Source organism: Zosterops lateralis (assembly GCF_965231275.1).
Source record: "Zosterops lateralis genome assembly, chromosome: 6".
Taxonomy (NCBI): Eukaryota; Metazoa; Chordata; class Aves; order Passeriformes; family Zosteropidae; genus Zosterops; species Zosterops lateralis.
In genome coordinates this window covers 10045588-10068351 of record NC_139761.1, presented here as the reverse complement: position 1 = coordinate 10068351, position 22764 = coordinate 10045588, and the positions used below count along the sequence as shown (strand labels likewise).

The 22764-nt window shown below is 41.4% G+C and overlaps 1 protein-coding gene across 15 annotated transcripts in view; it reads left to right on the top strand.

Annotated features, from left to right (window-relative positions):
- Positions 1 to 773: 773 nt before the first annotated feature.
- MARK3 (microtubule affinity regulating kinase 3) overlaps positions 774 to 22764 on the top strand; it is a 62277-nt gene continuing 40286 nt past the window's right edge. For 4 of the 15 annotated variants that reach the window (XM_083863008.1, XM_083863015.1, XM_083863016.1 and 1 more), the window contains exons 1-4: positions 777 to 1164; positions 9260 to 9298; positions 13680 to 13871; positions 19650 to 19703. In XM_083863008.1, coding sequence (XP_083719134.1) covers positions 1114 to 1164; positions 9260 to 9298; positions 13680 to 13871; positions 19650 to 19703 — 336 coding nt within the window. In that variant the 5' untranslated portion in view covers positions 777 to 1113. Of the gene's footprint in view, positions 1165 to 9259; positions 9299 to 13679; positions 13872 to 19649; positions 19704 to 22764 lie in introns of all 15 variants that reach the window. The other 11 variants (XM_083863003.1, XM_083863010.1, XM_083863012.1 and 8 more) reach the window with 6 other exon arrangements.

Below are 22764 nucleotides of genomic sequence, written 5' to 3'. Positions count from 1 at the left end.
TACAGCTCCTGATGGAGCGTCCCTCTCTGGCTTCCCTGCAGCCCCTCTCAGATAATGGAAGGTTGCTGAGTTCCCCCACACAACCTTCTCTTCTCCAGGCTGAACAGCCCCACCTTTCTCAATCTTTGAAGGGGAAATGCTCTAGTCCTCTTAACAACTTCGAGATCCCCTCTGGTTTTGCTCCAACAGTTGGACGGATTTGGAACATGTATTGGGGACACCAGAACTGTATGCAGTGCTCCAGGCGGGGTCTCACAAAGGCGAACCCCGCTCCACGCTGTGCCGCCGATCCCCGGAGGGCGCGGGGCCGGTCCCCGGGAGGGCAGGGGCCGGCACGGAGGGCAGGGCCTATCCCGGAGGACAGGGGCCGATCCCGGGAGGGCAGGGCCGGTCCCGGCCCCGAGGCCCCGCACACGCCGGGCGGGGGGCGGGACCTTCCGGTTCATGTCGGCGCTGGGCTGGCGCGGAGGAGCAGCGCGGCCATCTTGCCTCGGCCGGGAGCGGCGGCGGGGCGGGCGGGGGGCCGGCAGGGAGGGAAGGAGCGACGGGCGGGCACCCACCGAGCGTCCGCAGCCCGCGGGGCGCCGGCCTTCTCGCAGCCTGGGGCGGGCCGCCATGCGAGCGGCGGCGCGGTGAAGCGGGGCCGCGGCGGGGGAAGGAGAGGGCAGCCCCCTGGGCGGCGGGCCTGCGCTAGCCGTGCCCCGGCGGCGGCGGAGAGAAGCCGGGCTGCGCGGCGCCCCGGTGCCGCCTCCTCCCGCCCGCCCCGCGCTCACCCCCTCCCCCCCGGAGCCGCTCCCTCGCCGCCTCCCTTTCCCCGGCTCCATCCCTTCCCTCGGCTGCATCCCCTCCCTGCTGGATGAGGCGGCCCCCTCCCCGCCGCTGACCCCTGCGGACCCCGGCTGTGGGATGAGCCCCAAGGACTCGGAGGGGGCGAGGCCGCTCCGCTCCCCGAGGAGGATCTAGTGGGGGGGCACCGACGCGACGCCGCCCCCCGCCAGGCACCTCGTCCTTCATGGTGGCTCCCTGCGACCACCATCTCGGAGCAGACGCGCAGCCCGGGGCCCGTGTGTGTGTCTGTGCGCGCCGCCGCCGCGGCCGCCCGAGTGAGGGAAAATGTCCACTCGGACTCCATTGCCCACGGTGAACGAGCGCGACACGGAGAACGTGAGTACCGCGGCCGCGGGGGACCCGCCCGGCCCCGCCGGGGGCATCGCCCCTCGGGGCGCTGTCAGCGGCCGCCCCTACGCTGCCCAGATTGCCGATTTATTCGGAATTGATTATTTTTTTAACCCCCTCCACAGCACGGTTCGCCGGCTCCGTGGTGTCTGCGGGCAGCCCTCCCCCTCCCAAGCCCGGTGTCCCCTCTTTAATTCCCCCTTTACTGTCGCAGGGTGGCGGGGATGGGGCTGGTTGTGTCCCTAACGGGGATCGGGTTAGGGAGGGGAGCTCTGGGGGGCTGCTGCCTTCTCCCGAAATGCAAACTTGCTGCTGAAGCACCCGAATAAAGCTGTGGTAAACAGATGGGAATAATTCAGCTCGGCTAGGGGTGGGCTAGGTGACCTAGATAATAGGCCTCTTCCCTGCTTAATTTGCAGGGTTCTCGGTGGTAATGACGCTGTTGGGCTAGTCACCTGTTCAGATGACATTAAAAGGGCTTCTTTATTGGAATTACCCTTCGCACAAGGGAGCCTGTTCCCTTCACACCGAATACCCCCATTTTTTTCTTATTCTTTATTTTATTTTTTACCTTGACAAAGCCAAGGTTTAGGAATTGACACTTTATTTACAAGATTTAGTCAGTTACAAAGGTCGTATGCTAAAGGAAGAAAGAACAAAAAAAAAAAAAAAAAAAAAAAAAAAAAAAAAAAAAAAAAAGTAGTCCTACCACATGAACATACAGCAACAAACGAAGCTGAAGCTCGGTAGGAGACTCCCTTTCTGCAGATAGAAAATGTGTTTCTCCTGAGTTAGAACTTACTTGATCCTGCTGTATCCTGTCTGACCGTTTTTCTGCCTGGGCACTGACATGTCCCCAGATGATAAACAGAAGGGAGTTGTCACTCACTCTAGTCTAAAATGAGTTGATCGGTGAACTTTGTATTCAGCTTTTTGTAAAGGCTATCTGATATTCTTTACAAGATAGATGCTAAGCTTGATGGAGGAAGCTTGTTTTCTTTTTTTTTCTTTTTTTTTTAATTTTTATTTTTTTAGGGCTTCTTATGTTTTGGACTGGCATAAAAGGTGGAAACTTTGGTAAAAGATCAGGAAAAACTGTTGGATTGTTCCAGACCATAAATAGTCCTAGAAAAGTGATGGTAGCCCCATTGTTTAAAACAAGACCAGACAAAGCATTAGAAAACATGCTGCATGGAACAATTACTGCATTACTAGGGATTTAGATTTTATTGACATAATAGGCACTTCTAACTTCTGTGATCTTTATTTGTTTTAGCACTACATGCAACCTGCAGGCTAAGGGCTGTATTGAGCAAAAAGCCAACTAAGCATATTTGGTTGTAAAATCTCAATGAGCTTCCTGTCTTGTGGAAGAAAATAATTAAAATATTATGCAGCCCTTCCTGTGCCATGGGGAGAGTTGAAGTTGAAACATACTCTACAAAATACTATGCAGAGTTTATTTGGATGATTGTTTTAGTCTATACCAAACCTGACTGGGGTTTTCAAGCTCCCATGTGAATGTATGGAGGCCACATAGTAAATAATTTTAGGAAGTGTTCAGATCAGATTCCCCAATTAATTCAAACTCTGCTGTGGAAAGACTTAATATGTGCTCAAGGAAACATAATTATTCACAAGCTGTGTGTTCTAGCACTTGAAGTTAGATTTTTACATGTCTTCCACTTAAGGCACCTTGTTCTCACTTCAGAATATTGGTCTAACACTTCTGTTTAGCTATTTTCATAATTTGATGTACATGGATTGTCTTGCTTACAGATGAATTGCCTTAGGTTTAGAATAAGGCATATTTTTTAATTGCTGTATTCTGTGCTGGTGTCCACAGAAATACCTGTAGACAGTGACATTGACAGGGTAGTGATTAATCCAAGTACTCACCAGATCCATAGAGCCAAGCCACCCCCCACCAAGTACAATACCACATTCTTCAGGAAGATCTCTGATGTTTTGGCCATCAGCTATCAAAAAAAAATTGCCAAACTCTATTCTGTTACGCCTTGCTTAAAAACTAAATTTAAATCTGACATTTAGTCTGTCTGAATTGCCCCTACAGCTGTGAATGCTACGTCTCTTTTTTAATGCCAAATGCAATAATTTTGGTACTTGAGCTAACTGTTCTACCCCAAATCTGGGTGTGTTTTGTTGGCAGGTAAATCGAGCCTTGATTCATTCTCTTTCACATAAGAGAAGTCTAATTAGTTAATATTCAGAGGACTCTTTGAAGAGGCTTAGGAGGTGCCAAGGTATTCAGCTAGCCTTTGGGCCATGGTTGTGGACCCCATTAATGCCTTCTCTCTGCTTGGAAGGTTACCACTGCTGACAAAGGCTTGGCTGGTGTTGAATCTGGTTGAAGTGTGCTGATCATAGCTTATCCATGCCTATACTTGCAGTTTTGAAAATGAAGTTAGCCTCCAGAATGACAGTGAGTGTAAATTATCATTGTCTGTGCTTGCAGTTAACCACGTTCAGTGGTTGGCAGGTCCTGTTGAATAGAAAAGTGTAATTGCCAGTACTTGATTTTTATTTTTTTTTCCTAAGGCTTCTTATCAAGACATGCTGAAGTGGAAATACTGTCACAGTGACTTTCCCCAAAAGCTACTCAGAGCTACCAAGCCTTTAGTGCCTTTGAGATTAAAGAATTTGGCTCCGAGTCACCTGGTTTTGAGAGGAAAGGCATCCCAGATGATCTGTGATCATAGGAACTTCACACTTGGACAGTTGGAAGCTGGCTGTTGGCCTGTGATGAGCTGGCTCCTCACTGCAGAGACAGAGCAGCTCCTCTCTGGCCATGTCTTGTGCAGCAGTGGCTGCCAGCTGCTTAGGGGACAGAAGTGCAGGACAGGATCAGATCTTCTCTGTCTTTTTCAAAAATATGTCCTGCATGTGAGAAAGAAAGCAACAGACAGCAGAGACCTCCTTCATGCAAACCTGGGAGACAGGATAGACACAGAAGAAGGACTTTAGATGACAGAAGGATGAGTAAACCTGTTCTAGGAGGAAAGGAGAGAAGATGGAGGAGAAAAGTGTGAGAAAGGAAGATAGAAAGTGGAAAACAAAAGATGAGAGGAGTCACAGAGGAATATGCATATGGCAGGATGGAGGACAACCAGTGACAAAGAAATAGGAGCAGAAGGAGCAAGATTGTGAGGAGTAGAACAACTATTCATTAAAGAAAATATTCAAAGAGTGGGAAGATGATGGCAAACTATAGATAGAAACAAGGAAATACAGGTGGTATGGAGGTTGGAAGATTACTTTTTTTAACAGCATGAAATAGAAAAGAAAAATCTTGGATTAAAGAATTTAATTAAAACCTCTGTGTTCGTTGCACAGCTGTGTGGTTTTTTTTGCAGGAAAAAAGGGTAACTGTTTTGAATGTGTTGGTTCTGCACGGCAATCTGAATTAAAAATTTACGTAATTTGAGGAAAAGCAAGACTAAAATATACTCTTATCTCCATGACTGTGCCTAATGTGAAAAATTTGCTATTGAAAAATGCCAGCATGATGGCAACTGTGCTTGCACAAAAGGATTCTGTACAGCAGAAGTACCACCCTTTTTTATTTAAAAAGATTTAGTAAAGGCAGGGTTAGGTACAAAAATGTATTTTAAGATACTGGGAAAGTTAGTACAGTATGCCTTGGTTTATTACCAGTTAACTATGAAATGCATTAGTGCATTTGCAGACAATATGCAAGCTTGCATTGTTCTATATATTATTTATCAGTCTTCTCCTATTACAGATAGATCTGTAATTGGAATGCTTTCTTCCGTAGCATAAAATCCTGTGGGTTTTTTTAAAGATGAGACTGAGGAGGAAAGCGTTCCTGTGGCCAAGAGTTCTGATAGATTTTCTTCTACAGGACCGTCTACACAATTCCATATTTTTCACCAGTTGCAATAAATATTGTGGTTTGAATCAAATCAGCTGAAGGTGGCAAAATGACCAGAAATAATAATTTTAAAAAAATTAAGAATTCACCTGGGATGTATTTTTTAGTGCCTAAATTCCCCAGAGAGAAAAAAAAAAAAAAAAAAAAGCTGATGCCCGATAGGCCTGGTACTGTGTACTCAGAAAATACATTGCCAGTCACCAGCTGCTAGTATTTTCACATTTTTACAGTGAGAGATTTCATGCTTAGCTGTGGTGAGCTGCCTGTGCTGTGGTGGTGTTTAATCAGTTGGTTTCAATCAGCTCACACTGATGGGAGGCTGCTGGGGGCATCAGCCTCGGGTGCCTCTTCCCACCCGCGGTTTGTGCCAGCACTAATTACCACGGAGCTGTGTGATGAGCCTGGTCAGCTCTGATCCAGCTGGTGTAAGCCCTTAAGAAAAGTGGGGTTATCCCCATTCTGTGGCTGCAAACAGAATGTCCAGTTCTGGTGGGGAAGGTTAGAAATGCTTCCTAGTGTTTTTGTTTTGGTTTGAATTAAGCCAGTCGTAGCACAGCACCCTGAGGCTAGGGTAACTCGAGTTGTGCCACAACTACAAACAGAGATACATATTTACAACAGTGTAATTTGGGATGTTTTGTTCCTGGAAATAAACTCCCTCCCCCTTTTTTTCTTTTTTTTTCATTCTTTCAGTAACTCAGAACAACTAGGTTGCAGGACCTTACTCCAGAAAATGTTACACAGACTTAATTCGCTAGCGTCACCAAATGTGACTTGATGTTGCAGCCTTAGAGGTAGCAGTCTGAAAAACACAACACAACTACAGGAATTGCTGAAAGAAAATAAATGAGAGGAAATACAATATTTAGTACATTGAACTTCATAGATTTCTTCCTAGTTTTCGTTACCCACTCACCTGGTATCCTTACCTGCTTGATTCTCCATTTTAGTTCTAGCCAAAAGATATATTCATGTTGATGTAAGCGGACAGTTCCTGTTGACAACATGTCTCAGGTGACTCAAGTCAAAGGAATTTAAAGAGTGGAGGCATTTGTCTCTCCCAATCTCCATTTCATATGATATATAAGTAGCATGTGTCTGCAACTTCCTCTTCTCCTCAGTCAAGTAATGCTGCCTCATGGGTGTCAGCCAGATGAAAAATGGAGGTCACTTTTTTTTTTTAGGCTCATGGCATATCAGGGTTGGTGCTGCTTAGCATGGAGATCATCTGCCACTAAAATTCTTTAGAACATATGATAAATAGGTGTGTACTGCTCTTAAAATACAAACCTGAAAGATACTGAGTACACCTGTGATAAGGATGAAACCCTTGGGTTAATTCTTGCCCCATAAAGCAGCAAGTTGCTGAGCTCAATATATGTATATGTATATACATATGAACAGAAATTGACTTTCAAATAAATTTTCTTCCTGCAGGGTTAAAGCCTAAGCAAAGTTTTCTATCTGCAAGCTCAATGTGGTTTTCTAAACCAACTGTGAGGTGGTTGGGGTTTTTTTCGTTTTTGTTTAGCATGTAATTACTGACAGTGATGATTCTGGAAACAACTTAGTTGGCAGTATTGTTGATGAAGAATAGAATATGGTTGGCTCTTTAGCTATTATTCCCCAGGCTGATGTCAATAAATATCCATTTTAATCAGCAGTAAAGGAACTTTGGCTGGAAAGATATGATGAATGTCAGATCTTGATAATGTGAAGCAACAAAAGAGCTTTTAAAGAGCTTTTCTAACTGGCACCAGACTTATCTTTTTGATTATATAAGCAGGATTTCTTCACTGTTGTGTTGTTCAGTGCTAATCATGGAATTACAGATTCACTCTCTTTCATATGCTATATAGACCATGAACCAAATACTGCCAAACACATTGCAGAGGCTGTAGTGGATTTACATGGGAGGACTCTTGAGCCAGACCCTGTATGTCTGTGGGGGGAGCATCCTCCTTTTGCTGAGGACTGCTAGTGCTTTGCTGTCAGCACTTCCCCACTCTGGTCTTCAAGGCAGTGCTGCACTTGTCACTAGCAATTCCCACTGCAATTCCCACTGCTGGTCAGTAGCCAGAACTAGGAGTGTGCAAGTGTTGCTTTGGGTAGCAGTGTTCCCTCTGCCAGGTGAAAGTGTTGTTGTGTGTCCCTACTCCATCAGGCTGCCCAGTGTAGGGTGTTGCATTGCTGTGCTCACTCTGAGCTGGATCTACTGTGTCCTGAGTGTTATTCTTGGATTTTTTTCTTTTATTTTGTCTTCCCCACTGAAGTGTGGAGGGATTAGGAATGTGTGTCAGAGGTACAGCTTCCATGTGCTAAGGGCTGTTTACTCTTCAGGGTTCCCCCTTTAATCCAGTGGTTTGACAGATCTGACCTAATTAAAATAGCCACTCGTTTTCATGAATGTCATACCAATTACATGAATGAACACTATGACAGGCTGAGAAATGCGCAGTGAAATCTTCCCCTTTTGACAATGGCAGCAACACAATTACTGTTTTCTCTCCCTTAACACCTATATTATATTTCTAGGAGGTTTGCTTGTCTTCCTTGATGGATTCTGACCCTTTCAGTTGTTTCACTCAATCACAACACCCATAATGGTTGGGCTGTAGTGAATAAATCTGCCCTCATGGGTTGATAACTTCAGTGCCACTTTAGGTGGATAGCATTTTTCTTCATAGGAGACCCTTTGAAATTTTGAGAGATGGAAGATGTGACTGTTTACACTGAAGATTGATTATGGAGCAAGCTGGTCTAAAAAAGTGCCTTTTAATTATATGTGTTGGAACCAAATAATTGGTTATGCAAACATCAACATATGCATATTGGGTCTGACAAAATCGACCTTGTTCCATATCCTGATTTGTGCCTTGGTCACTGGTAGGAGGGAAGTAAAATCAAGGACAGGATATCTTCACCTGATGCATTCCTGTTTTATAATCTAGGAAAATAATATAATATTTTATAGTACACGTGATTTAGGGAATCCCGGAGCAATAACTGGTATATAAACAATTGTGGTTGAGTGTTTGCTGTGACACCCTTTGGTGGCTGCCAGAAACATAAGTCTCTGTTTTGACTTTCCAGTAGAATTCCTTTGTCAGCAGTTGCAGGATGCCCTGCTGTGCTGTTTCAGGGATATCTGTGCTCAGTAAGATGCTACCTCTGTGCATATCCTTAGGGCTGCCTTTTTGCTCTTACACTGAGTAGTACTCAGCAGTCTGTGTGTTCTTGAAGATGTTAATGAGAATGGGAAATAAAAGACAACACATTATTGGGAAGGGTTGCAGTGAAAATTTGTCTTTGCATGTCTGATCTAAAATATTTTTGAGGGTTTTTTAAAAAAAAACAACAACTATGGTATGTTTCCTGTTCAGTTTTTCTGTAAATGAGAGTGCTAGTGGGAAATGCACGGCCAGAAATTACAGTGTATTTGTAATATTGTGTGCCCAGGTTAAGGTAATGAAGCAATTTAGTGTCTCAAATGTTCGTGTCCTGGAATGCTTACATTATTAACATTATAAGGTATAGGCTTTAAGTACAGTTTTTTTCATACTACAATTAAAAAAGCTGAATGAAATGAGACTGTCACAATTGTTACTGGTCTGACAGCTTTTCAAGAAATTCTATATCACTTTGTAGTATTTCATGCAGAGATGAGGTAACAGCTAAGTTAATAAACATTCCTGGAGACTTCAGTAAGATTAAATTTTATTATTTCAGTTTTGCTGATGTTAAGCTAGTTCCCACTATTTCATTGAATAAGTACTTAAAAAAAGTTGATGCCATTTGTCCCCCCCATTTCAGAAAGAGTTTCCTATTAACCATAATTAAACATGGATTTTTGCAGGTCTTGGACATTCTCATTTCTTACTGTTTTTCAGCTCTTCGAATGGATATCAGATTCTGTTTCTTTCAGGTTTTTCCTCAACTTTTGGCACCTTCTTAAGCAGTTCAAGAACTTTGATACTAGTCCTCTCCTCCCCTGTGTGTTTTCTAATGCTCTGAATGTTAAGATATCTGAAACCATACAGATACTGGATAAAACTAACATCTACCAAAAAGATTTCAGTTGTTGACACCCTCATACTTCATTTGCTTTTTACTTTTTTTCCTTTTCTTTTTTTCTTTCTCTTCATGCTAATCATTATCTGGCTATGAAAGGATGTCGGCTCATCAGTGGGGGAAGGCTTTTGCGAAAAGGTGGGTTTTGTGTTGTGTTCCAAATATAGTTGGTCTTGGGTTCAGTCCCTCCCTTGCAGTGAGGTCTCTTACAAATGGAGATGTTTTACTTCATTTCCTTCTGGGTTGAGTAATAATAGGGTGGGGCTGAGGGAAGGAGGACAATGTTTTGTTTGGGTTTTTTTTTTAATGACAAAGGTTGTCCTGTTAGCTTGAAAATGGATAGTGGAAAAAAAAAAGAACCAATGGTTAAAGTATTTAAAAGATTTTTAAATGCAACCTGATGCATGCCAAGATACGGAAGAAGGTGCTTTATTGTCATGAGTGGATTTCAGGAGACTTATCTTTTGAAAGAGGCAGTGACTGGCAAACCTGAAGTTGCACAAAGTACTCAATCTCCTTGCCTCGGTTTCCCTCTACAGTGTAATGGTCTTGCTTTACATGAGGGCAGATATTTTGGGCATCACTCAGCCATGGTGAGTTCATTAGCAAGTATTACTCTTACACAGAAAGCACCTCCAAGAAATACAGCTTGCCTACCACAATGTATGGAAACTTACTACAAATAAACACATGCTGATTTTGAATCTTATGTTTTTAAGACAAACCACATATCTTCTTGAAACCATATAAATGTGGACATGGAAAAGAAGGCTGAAATTCAACAGTTTTGGTGGGGTCAGTGCAGGGAGGGAGGCAAAATCTGCAGATTTGAGGGAAAAGACAAATGACCTGCATCTCAGTTTGGAGAGCAGAGGATGCTATTGCCATTTCTCTGGGCTGAGGTTGGTACTGTTAATCTACCTGCTGAGGAAACTGCCCTGGGAAGTACTTGAGCACAGCCAGATGCTATACAAGCCAGTGCATGATTTGAGCTTTTTATTGGACCACCTATATTTTGCTTTTTGCCTACACCATTTAGCTTTCCATCTGCCTATCACGGCTTCTTGAAAATTACTAGGTTGAGAGAAACACTTTCACTCAGTTTTGAGTTTATGCTCTTCATTTCCATATGCAAAAGAAAATCCATGTTGAAATGGACAATCTGTTTTCTGTGGTTTTTAGAAAGCTTGTTGTCCGTTCAGTGTAATAATGTAACTGACAGAGGAAGGACTTGCTGATAGATTTATTTATGTAAAGTGGAATATAGTCCAAATTAGATATGGTTGCAAATGGCTGGATTTCTGCAGAGTGAAACATGGCTTTGAGCAAATCAGTTGGAGAGAACTGAACTGCTTAGGAACGCACAGCTTGATACTTCAAACCCACAGCTGAAAAAGGTCATATTCTTGAAAAGAAATAATCTGAGTTGGGGTGGAAATGCAAACCTCCATACAAGGAGATTGTGTTCATTTTATCAACCCTGGTCCAAATGAGTTTGCAGCTTTTAATTCCGCCCTTTAAATGCAAAGCTTAGGAAGCATGAAAAAATAATAGGATGCAAGAAGTAATTTCTCAACAAGAGGACAGTGAAGCTCTCAAGACATACTAACCGGGTGGTTTACTATGTGGAATAGAATTTGTTAGAATTTTTCCTTCACCTGATAGTGGTTATGTGAAGTAGGGTATGAGTTAGATCAGTTTTGACCAACCTGTTCTCTGGCTTGGGAATATGTCATACCTGATGCCCACATCTCAGCTGTTTCTTAGGCCTGCTCAGGACTAACAGTGTTTTAGTTCAAGCACAAGGCAGCACAACTACTGTGTTTTCAGAGTCAGCTGTGTGGTTCAAAAGCTGTTGAATTCAAGTTGTTGAATCTGTCTGCTGGAGAGCGTAAGCTAACAAGCCCTGCTGGGAGGCAGTCTGGCTCCTGCTGAAGCCAGCTTGTGCTGAGTGCTCAGGTGTGGAAGGGCTATAGTTTAAATAGTTCTCATACACTTCTGTTTCTGAGGAAAGTTATCAACTCAGTGAAGTGCAGTGTAAGTAGTACAGTTGTATTCCTGGGATGCTGTACTTGAACTGAAATGAACCTTCATCTAATACATCCAAGAAATATCCTCACGGCCCTGTACAGAACATCCTGGTCCCTGATCACCGGGGGTAGCAATGTAGGAAGGTGTTAGCATCTAGCATCAGCAATTGCTGCTTTTTCTAGCTGGTCTGAATAATTTGACACTAAAAGGTATGAAAAGAGCTGACTGAGAAGTTCTCTGCATTGTGTGTTACAAGGTTTGTTAGAAGTCAAACTTTAGGGAAATGCAGAGGATTGGCGTTGCTGTGCCAGTACACACAGGGATGGCTGAGATGGCCTGAACAATCAGCACCAGCCTGACATTAAGGACATGCAAAATACTGAAATTGTTAATATAGGATTTCACTGGCTTTAGTAGTTCTTTCAGTTGACTGAAGCAACAGCAGTTGACTGCTGGTCCTTCCTCTCCTTGAGAATTACTGATTGATAAACACTTACCCAGTTGTTGTAGGTCTCAAGATATTATTGAGAACACTGAATTATTATCAAGCCTTGAATTTTTACTGGACATTGTTACGAGCGTGCTTCTTGTTCTTGTGCCAGTTATTAGTGGTTTGGAAAAAAACACTAATATACTCTTGCTCCTGAAAATTGTGATAACATTGCTAGACTGTGAAATAGGGCAGGATGGGCCACTCATCAGGAACACTTGATATTCTGCATGAAAGGAAACTTTGCATTTCACTTCAGCCAAATGTGATCATGCATGTAAGGATCCAGGAATGAGAAGCAGTAAATCAGGGTTGGTGTTGAGTGGTCAGGTACAGATGGTCTTCTGCAAAGAGGGTTGGTTCTGCCCCTGTGAAATCAGCAGGGTGTTGAACAGAAGATGCAGTCTCTGTGTTTAGTCCTGCTACACTTATCTTGGCATGGTAGGTCCATGTCTACCATGAACCCCACAAAAAGATATTGGAAAAATAGAGGAGGATTCTCAACATAAGTACAGGAAATGTTTCCTTGTCTTTAACGATTCATACAGCAGCCTGTTTAGGGAGCTCAATATACATACCATTTACCAAAGTGAAAGGGTATTATGATCAGAGAAATTAAGTGCCTCTATGGGAAGTGCAAATCTTATGGCAATGCAGTAGCCAGGCAGTAAGGAGAAGCTAAAGCCAAACTGATATTAAAACATGGTGTGATTTTTAAAATAGTAACTTTTCAAACAATTTTCCAGGAGGTGCCATAGACTCCTCTCAGTAGCATTTCTTAAATAAAATGAATGTGTTTTTAAAAATAATTTGATCAGACCTGTTGTACTCAACAAATCAAGGAACCTAAAATGTGAGAGTATATGGTCACAAGGTTACATCAGGCAAGTGAAACTTGCCAAGTGTCATGCAAGTATGGATTTGTTCATTTGTGCCTGTACCCTGGTTGTTAGCTCTTGAGGAATGATCTCATCCTCACACTACAGTGATTTTCAGACTGAATGTTGCTTTATGCCAGTTTCTTGGTTGTCCCCAATGGGTTTCAGCAAGAGGAGTAATAGTAGAAGAGCAAGATCTGGGGTTTCTGTGATGACTATGAATTTAATGTGTCATCTTTGGTGGAGCCAGATATTTGCTCCACATTTGGAGGCCCCTAAACATTTCTGACTAATACTTTAATTAGTGTGATTGCTGTATGGACCTCAACCATGATTTAAGAATGTAAGAAGTCACCTACACTTTCATAAACAGGCTATCAGGAAATAAAAAAATACTTTAGTCTTAACCATGTGATCTATTGAGTAAAGACTGTTACAGATAATATATAACCATTCATTTTTGCAATTAGTAGCTGTTCAGGGAAATGAGAGTGAAAGGAACTTGAGATTGCAGACAGTGTCTCAGATCTCTGTACCTGGCTTTCAGCCTATCAATATTAAAGGTTTCAGTACATTAGATAAGATTTCTTCCCTTGTTCTCCAGGTCATTCTGGGTGTTTTCAGTCATGTGGATCTGTAGGAGCACAAGTTTAGTACCACAGGAAAGAAAAAAACCCCTTTATTATTTTATTAGTATAAGTTGTCCAATAATGGTTAACAGTTTGTGCTCTTAGAAAATCTGTATTTGTGTTTCCTTTCCAAAGGCTTTCCTGCACTAGTTATGCACAGTAATGCAAATGGAAATAATATCAAACACCTCCATGTTTCGTACCTGATCTGGCAGTCCATTTCAGTTACTTGAAAACTGCTCAGCTGTTGCTGCAGTGCAGGTGATGTTCCACTGTCTCTCTCAGGTGATGAGGTGAATACTGTGTTGTGAACCGGGCACGACTTTATTGCTCCCATCAGAGCAAAGTTCACTGTGAAAATGAAGTTTCAGTTGGATCCTTTGAAGGTTTCTTCTAAGGCATTGCTGATGTTTTTGAATGCTGTACACTTCTCATCATTGCTGTGTTTTGTCCTTATTCCTCAGCCTGACCCGTGTGTGTTTTTGTTGCAGCACACGTCCCATGGAGAAGGACGGCAGGAAGTTTCCTCTCGAACTGGGCGCTCTGGAGCTCGCTGCAGGAACTCCATAGCCTCCTGTGCTGATGAGCAGCCACATATTGGAAATTACAGACTCCTTAAGACGATTGGAAAGGGGAATTTTGCAAAAGTGAAACTGGCAAGGCACATCCTAACTGGCAGAGAGGTAAAGTGGTATGGGTGTAAGCAGCAGTGAGTTGCTGTAGGTGTGAAGGTTCTCTTGGAATAGCATCGTCTAAGTCAGTGAACATAGAGCACATTTTACTAGAGATATTGCCACTGATGTAGAAAAAAGCAGAAATTGAAAAGTATTTTTTAAGTAACAATTACAAAACAATTTCTCTTGGAAATGGTTTCTTAAATTTGTTTTTTTGACAAGTCTCTGTCCAGCTGAATTATATTAAAATTTGCTAGTAATGTTCTTGGATAAATCCTCCATTTTCAAAAAACAGATCAATATACAGCAATTAAATAAGCTTGTTGGAAAGACTGCCTCTTAGTGTCTCTATACTGCAGGGCTGTATTGGAGGCAAAGTTGGGCATGAGAACTAAATGTTGTCACAGTTATGTTCCAGGTAGCCCAAATGCAGTATTTTCTTGCCAAAGCAATGTATCTCCTAGGAATCCTAGGGGGGAACATGTCAGGGTGTCTGCAGTGCTGGGTGGCTTTGGGAAGATGCTTCAGTTTGTTCAGAGATAGTCTGTGTGTCAGTGACAGTTTGCTCACTGTGTGTAGAATAGACAGGCTTTCTCTTCCATCTCTTCTTGGAGTCGAGCTCAGCTCCATATTTAGTTTCTGCATGCCATTGCAATGTAATTAATCACTTGCACTTAATGGTGGTTCTGAGTTGGTGAGCTGTCTGCTTGTTACAAGGTGTTTCTTGGTGCTGTTTTATTAAAAGCAACTCTGAAGTACTGAAAGAGGGAGAAGCACCTTGCTGACCTTTTCTTGCTAAACTTGTCTGATGAAGTAAATGTTTGCTGATACCAGCAAGGACTTTTACAGAACTGTGTCGCTGACTGTGGTGCTTTAAGGGAATTTCTCTTTTCTGAGCTAATACGGAGTGCAGTAGCAGGAGCAGAGGGAACATCATTTTGCAAGAGCTGTTAAGATGGATTTCTTTCTTTTTTGGCTGACAGTTCCCATTGTCTTCTGATGTTAAAGTTGGTTATCATTTGTAGAGAAGGTTTTTGGTTAATTACTTTCCACTTAAGTTCCCTCCTCTTTTTACTGATACTTAAGATGGGATATGCAAGTACTTGGTTAGTATTTCTTTGCAATTATTATAGGTATAGAACTTGGAGATAGATATATGTCACACTTCTCAAAAAGTGAAGTACATTTTCCTTTACGTGCAGAAAACTGTGTTGACCTCTGGTTCATTATTTTTGTTTGAAATTTCAACTAATAAAGGGTAAAATTTTTGGCTGAATTTGGAAAGGTTCAAGTACTAAGTTTCTTCCACTCATGGAATTGATGTAGTTCAATCAATTCAGAGCATAAAGACATTTTGGGTTATGACCATTGGAATGAACGTGATTCCTTAGAAGGGCACAATTAAGCTAATTTTATAGGAATATCTTCAATATATTTTAAATTTTTAAAACTTTTTTCTTAAGAGGGAGATGAGTAAAATTTCTCTTCTTGCTAGACAAACTGTACAATGTTGATAATTTTAGATGTCTGTGACCAAAATTGTTTCCAATATTCTGGATAGCAATTTCCCCAGTGTCATTGCTTCACCCTTGCCCTTACAGAAGTATTTATCTGATCAATCTTCAGATTGTGCTAGCCTTTCTCATGGCTGTTAAATTGATGTGTTTTGCTTGTGATCAGCAACAGCACCAACCTTGTATGTTGAATCTCAGTTTCATTGCTAACTCATCTCCAAGGCTGTTTAAATTGGTTTTCCATTGTATTTGATGGTCCCTCTTAACTCCTGCAACAGACTTAATCATTATGGTTTGACATCCTGTGCCAAGGCCACTGATACAGATATTAAACAAGATTGGTCCCAAAATCTTGTCCTTGAAAAACTCTTACTCATTTATTTCCAACTTAATATCTCTTTAGCCATCTTTTTTTAAGAAAAAAAAAAAAAAAAAAAAACAAAAACAAAAACAAAACAAACTCACAACTCTCTTTTCAGCTTATTGAGTTGGAAAATTTCCATGCAGCCTCCTAGATGAGGCTTTTCAATAGTCCAGGTTGTCATATCTCATGTCTTTCCATAGGGTAAGTTAACTGTAGGAAAATAGTAAAAATTACATTTAAACCTTCTGTTTCCTTGGTTTTTCCCTGCCAGTTTTGAGTTCATGAATTTTATGTTGAATTGGGAAAAAAAAATTTTGCTTATTTCTAAACCCTGCCCTGCTGTTCTTGGTAGATGCTGGGAATCTGTGCTGCAAGAATGCTTTTTTAATTTTTTCTTTCTCCTTTAAAAACCTGCTTCTCATAAGAATACCAGGGTCATAGTCTCAGCCTGGCCTCAGCCAGATGGCACTTAGCTTTCTAAATTTGTGATTTCCTGCTTTACACACTTGCTCCTGCTGCCTGTCCTCTCTTTGTTCCTGTTCTTTTTTCCGTCTTATGTACCAAAACCCAAACTAAATGCTTAGTTTAGGGAGTTACACCTAAATGAGTTTTCATCTCTGCTGTGTTCTTGCTGTATTTGAATCCCAGTTATCTTCTCCTTGTTATCTGTGTCTCTCTTCTGAATGTTCTTTTAAGTGACCACGTCAGTTTCACTTTATGGCAATTCCTTCTTTATATCTCTGTGCTGAGGAGCTTCCAAATCCCGAAGCAGATCAGCACTTTTCTGTCACTTCCTGGGAGGAGGAGATGTTTGTTTAAGCATTCTTTTGGGGTAGCTGCTCATCTCCTTGCATCTGGAGTCCTTCCCTGGGAATTTTCCTATTGCTTGAGATGAAGATTTCATGTTTCCAACTGGAGTAAGTTCTAGGACTCTTTTTCATTCCCATCTTTAGTGTGTCTGGAGGATGCATGATGAGAGCCCATCTTTATATTCCAGAAAGGAAGAAATGTTTAGCCTTTTAGGGGATGATCAGAACATCAGCCTAACTTGAAGGGTTTGAATTGTCTTGCAAGGAGTGTGTGGCCAGAGATCAGCTTCACTGCATGAGAACTGGTGCTTGGACACACCATCCTTCTTGATTCTCTGCCTAGGAGAGTGTTATTTGTAGGCTGTCTGCCCTTTTGAAACCACAAGTCTTCATTGTTAATCTGCTTTTTCTAATTCTTTGCAATCCATGTATTTTCTGTTGTAGTTTTATCAAAGGGTGTTTCCTCTGCCAATTTTTCCATAGCTGCCAAAATGAATCTAAAAGATAAAACTACCTTCTGCTGTTACTGAGGTGGCCAAAATTATTATGGACCCTTCTGTTCATTAAAGACGTGTTCAGTTAATAGCTAGGGAGCTGAAGTTTCCCACTGAGGCTGAATTCTTTCAGAATCCAAGTCTGACTCCAAGGAATCTGTTGTCATCATCTTTCTGTTCTTCTCTTGGAAAAAGTGAAATTTAAGAGGGAGAAAACATTCTGAATAGTAGCAGTTTGGCCAATTTGCTCAGTGCCCCAACTTCTGATTTCTTTAACTCTCTTATTCAAATCACGTAGGAGGAATGTTTTAAGTGGCATTGTTGTGAATGGTGAAAGCCAACTCAGTTTTAATTCTATTAATGATTTCACACAGAATATCATGGCGGTGTTGTAATAGTGTAGGACTTGTATTTTTCCAGCACTGGCCCTAGCTCACAGTACATGAAACCATTCCAAATGCACTTAATGTAAAGAGAGCAAAGTTTCTGCTTTGAAAGGTAATTCAGTGTTTTATTAACTGTATTTAGAAAATTCTCCATTTAACTTTCCAGGCTTGCCAGAACTATTCTCTAGGACAGGCTGCCTTTGCCTGTGATTTGGAGACTTTATCAAGGCACCTGAAGTTGTTCCTTGTTCTGATGATGGCTTCAAGCTCTCACAGTCCATGTTTACACATTGTACTCTCAGTGTTCATGTGGATAGGAATTCTCTAAATTCATCCTGCCTTTAAGGCTATAATTAGTGCACTGAACAGGCCTGAGAGTCTGTCTTTTGAAAAACTGAGGTCTGTACCTTCCCTGTATCTCCAGGTCTGAATTTGTTTGACAGTGTGAGAGACCTTTCTGGTCATCTGTCACCAAGTGCACACTGAGGTGAGCTGGTTTTGCAGTAACATGATACCTTAGGACTTGGTGGGTTGAAAAAAGTTTACATCTTTTAAAGGTTGGCCAGAATGCTACAGCCCAGAACACAAATGCAACCTTTTCTGAGTGGAATGTGCTTACCAAGTGAACAGCTATGAGTAGTCTTGGGGCACCAGGTCACTTTCAAATAACATCATCTGCTGTTGACAAAGGCAGTGGTCACTACATCTAGCATGGAATTATAAGAGATTGCTGGAAGCTAATAACTTTGAACTATTGTCAGAAAATTAACAACAGGCATAAAGGTAGAGATAAAAATCTTTCTTGGTTTCGTACACAGCTGCTAATATGTTTTTCTCTCTTGTTTATATTTTTAAAGTGATTTCTCAAGGTTTTGCAATGGAATTTTGCCTCAGGAGATAGTGATCCTTAATTTCAGTAGCTTGCCTTAGAAGAAAACAGTCTCCAAAGTAAAAGCATTCTTAGATGGTTTCTCAGTCATGTCTCATCATATCTTGCATCTAGAAGAGCTCAAAATAAATCTTGAATATCAGTTTCAGAAAACACCATATCCATTATATAATTCCATGATGCACCCAAGCGTTGAACACTGTTCCCCTCTTACCCTCTCCATCGTGACAATCCATCCCTGTGTTTTTGCACTTGAATATTGGGATATAAATTGGCTTTGATGTAAGATATTCTTTATTCCATATGTTGACAACCCCAAGTTAATGAGGTGACAAAGATAGCACAAAGTGAAGCAGGGAAATGGGAGCTGTGGCATGGGAAGCAGCAGCATCTACTGTTTGAGCCAAAAATTGAAGTGGAGTTGAAAGCCTTTGCTTTGCACCAGTGAGGTATTATAGTCAGCTGAGTTGCAGCATCTTGCATCTTTGAGAGGCACCATCTCCTTCTACAGAGCTACTTCTGGTATGTTTAGTCTCTAATTTAGAAAGGAAAAATACCAATTGGCATGTAATTCTAGAACAATTCTCATTTCTTGTTCTGCCTCATCCAGTATCCAAATTGCATTGCACTGAAGTTTCTGTTGCCTGTTCATTGCTTCAAATCTTCAGGTTTTGACTAGTTAGCATGGTATGGAATTTCTCTGTTGCTTATTATGTGAATTTATTTTTTCTCTTTAGTATTTCTTGCAGCACTTACTGAAAAGAGGAGAATAACCAAAGGAATGTACTTACCCGAAGTGTTGTACTATGGCCAACTTGTTTTTGTTGATTCCCCAATCATACTTTTTCTAATACCCATCAGAGAGCAAATTGACACAAATATTTAGTGAATTTCCAAAGATGAACTTACTTCTTGCCAAATTTGTGTGGAAATGCTTTCAATATGCTCTGAAATCTCTGCTTTTAGAAGCTGCCAATGCCCAGTCACGACTGTGTAATCTGTTGTGTAATTATACTGTGTAAATATTATCTGTAGGCACACTGCTCTCTATCGGGGCACTGTTGGAGCTTCCACTGTCATGACTGTGATGGTCTTAATGTCATGTCAAAGACTCAGCAAGCTTCTCATCTTAATAAAGCTTCTCATCCTTAAAATATCAGGGTTTTTCCACTCCTGCTTCTAGTTTAAATACAAGTACATAATTTGCAGAAGGAACTTAAGTGTTTTTTGTGTAATTTTCATGTTTTCCATTTCTGTTACTGGATTTGAGCATGTTGTAATAACGTGGTGTTGTTCCTATGGAAAATACTGATCATGAACTCTTCCTTTAGGTTGCCATAAAAATAATTGACAAAACACAGCTGAACCCAACTAGTCTACAAAAGGTATGTTTTTACATTTAATCTTTCAACTGTATTATAACTTGTTCACTTCCCCACCTCCTTCCATTAACCCTGAATGCCTGTGCTGGAGAATCTGAAGCATTGCATACCGTAGCACACGTCTGGCTACTGTATTTAATAACTGGTTTTGTAACAGATATTTTTGACAACCCTGCAGTTGTTCAAGCTGAACTCGTATGGAGCTGTAAACTGAGAAAACAGTGGTATTTCCCACATCCTTTGTCTCCCAAGCAGAGCTGACTCTGTAGGGAGGATGTCTGTGGTTTGGTGTCATGCCCCCATGTCTCCTTTGTGCCACTCACTTTGTTAAACTTAGAAATGCAAAACTTATGTTCTGTCCTCTTAAACTGGCCTTGAAAATGCTGCCTGTGGACTGAAGGGCAGGCAGGATCTGTGCCTTTCATGTAGTTTGCAGCAGGAGAAGTTGATGCAGTTGTATGAAACAAATCGGGCCGTGGCTATTCTGATTTCTTCCCTCTAGCTCTGAATGTTTAATGTGCTGTTAGAGTTGTATCACCTTATCTTTTTAGTACAGAGTGATAAACCCTGCTCTTTCATTAAGCAACCCAGTCTGTCTGGGAGTCCATGCAGGAAGTACATTTAAATGTTACTTTTACTTGGGACTTCTCTCTGTCCTTTTAAGTACTGCAGTCAAAGGATTTTTGTTTACTTTTGAGTACTTTGATAAAAAACCCCTTGAAATATTTCTGTTTGAACAAGAGAATATGCAGAATTTACCTGCAAACAAAATGTAAGAGAGTAACTAGAGTCAAGTGGGGAATATACACCTTTGTATTTTATGCAAATACTAAAAAGATCATGTGGCTAGATTTTTAATCAAGATTAATGGTGCAAAAGTAAATGGGAAAAACACACACGTTCTTACATTTTATGGTTTTGTTGGGAGGCAAAGATTAACCTGTAGAAGAAAGGCTCCGTCATCCAAGCAAGTAGCAACTTTGTATGGCTTTGTAAGTGGGGTAAAAGTAGATAATCTGGTTCCATTTTTCCTCAGATTTTTTCTCAGTTTAGTCCCTGAGGTTATTGGTGATTTCTGGGTAAGCAGGGTGAAAATGAAGTGCAAATTAGGTAATATGATGGATTAGATGAAGTTGATTTCTGTGGCAGATTGCAACTTGGAATACCTAAATAAAAATGGTTGAATGCTTGAAGTAGTTGAAAGTGAAAGAAAAGCTGTGTGATAAAAAGGGAAACATCAGGACGTGGGAAGAATGGTCAGAGAGAAGTAAAGAGGCCATGTTTTCAATTAAAAATGTAAAACCATAATCCTTCAAATGGTATTACTTGAGATTGGGCTCTAATGCCGGTTTGAGCTCATATCAGGGTACAATACAAACCTTTTACAAGTCAAAGGTGTTCAGTTGGTAAAGCCACAAGCTGGAAGTGTGCATGATGGACCTTTGATTACTGAGTTTGAGCTGGCTCAGTGTCCACTCATGGCTCCATCTCTGTTGTAATTTTTTATTTACAATTTATAAAATTAGATTATGAAGTGTGATTTGTAGTATCTTCTTGTGAACCACTGGATTTCTTAACTGAGTGTCTGGAAGAATAGTACCAAACAGCAGGGTAGATATCAGATTGAATTTGTGTAGTGAAATTGCTACTGTGCTCTCCTCTCTAAGCTCATTTTTTATACAAGCACAGAAAGAATTTAGCAAGATGTGTCAGTTTTCAATTCAAAAGCTGAAAGCAGTTTTATTAAATGCCTACTTGCCAGGAAGCAGGGTGGATGCACAGCTTACTGCTCGCCAGCTTTGCCTGACCAAGACCTTTTATTTTGCAAGCCTTTGCCCCCTTCCCCCCTGCACTGCCAGCAGTGCTGCAGCCTCAGTGCCTTTGAGCAACTGCACACACGACCTGTGGATGCGGGGGAAGCTAAGATGGAAGTGCTTCTGATCTTGCACTTCTGCAGAGAGAGATAAAATATTTGAGGTATGGTGGGGAGGGAAGGGCTGTGCCCAGAAGAGGGTGTGGTGTACAGCGTCTCAGCTGCGGTGTAGCTGCATGCCCGAGTCATCCTTAGGTGGGGAAACAAATGGTGATTAAAGGCTGCCGGTTCTGATTTCTTTGTGTTCCATCTTCCACATCGATACTTCAGCTGCCAGGAAGAAGTTAACCTTGTTAAGGACTTGCTTTGCTTTCCGGAGCAGTAATTCTTGGTATGCCCTCGCTGCAGCCCTGACAGCTCGACACTGACACTCAGCAGCGCACACAGCTCTTCGGAAGGGTCGGGTTTCTTGTCTGCTGCTGAGGAAGTTCTGTGGCAGCCACATGCAGCCACTCTTTACTGTTGTTTTAGGACCTAATTGCTGCTCTGTTGCTCTTGCTTAGTGAAGAGGAAGCTGTAACTGGTACTTCCCTGCTTTGAAATAAAAGGGAATTCTTAGAGGTTTTTTCCCATGCTGGTGGTGTTAGTCATAGTTACCGTTCTCCACAAATGGACTTGTGTACACAGTTCCAGTGGATATTGGTCTCACTGCAAACAAGTGCTGATGCTATGGAGTTCACTTCCTCCTAGACAAAAAATAAAATTGTTTGGGTTTTTTTGAGTTAGCAATGCCATTATATGCAAAGGTTTTTTTAGCAAGCCTGTGTAATAGCACTAAATCACTTCTCATTTTCCTGTTTTAGAACTTGGCTCCTCAGCCAAATATCTTTGTTCATTATGTGCAGATGTTTTGCCACTTACTTGGGTAATACTTATTGTTAAAGCATTTAAGTGTTCTTAAACATCAATTTTAACATGTTTCATTCCTTTCTGACCGTGGGTCAATCAGTGTTTTAAGAACAGCAAGAAAAGGATGAGAATTTAAAAAGCTCAGGCTTTTGTGTTTGTAATGAGTATCCCTTTCTGTTTTCAGGTCGTGCTTAGTTTGAGGCAAACTTGTATTGTGTAAAGATTTTTTGCTTAAGGCTCTTTATTAGATGTAGGGCGTATTTCAGTGAGCAGTTACCAGGAGAAGCCCAATACACAGGTCAGGCTTGAGCTGGCTTGGGTCAACATCCTCCTCCTTTAAGG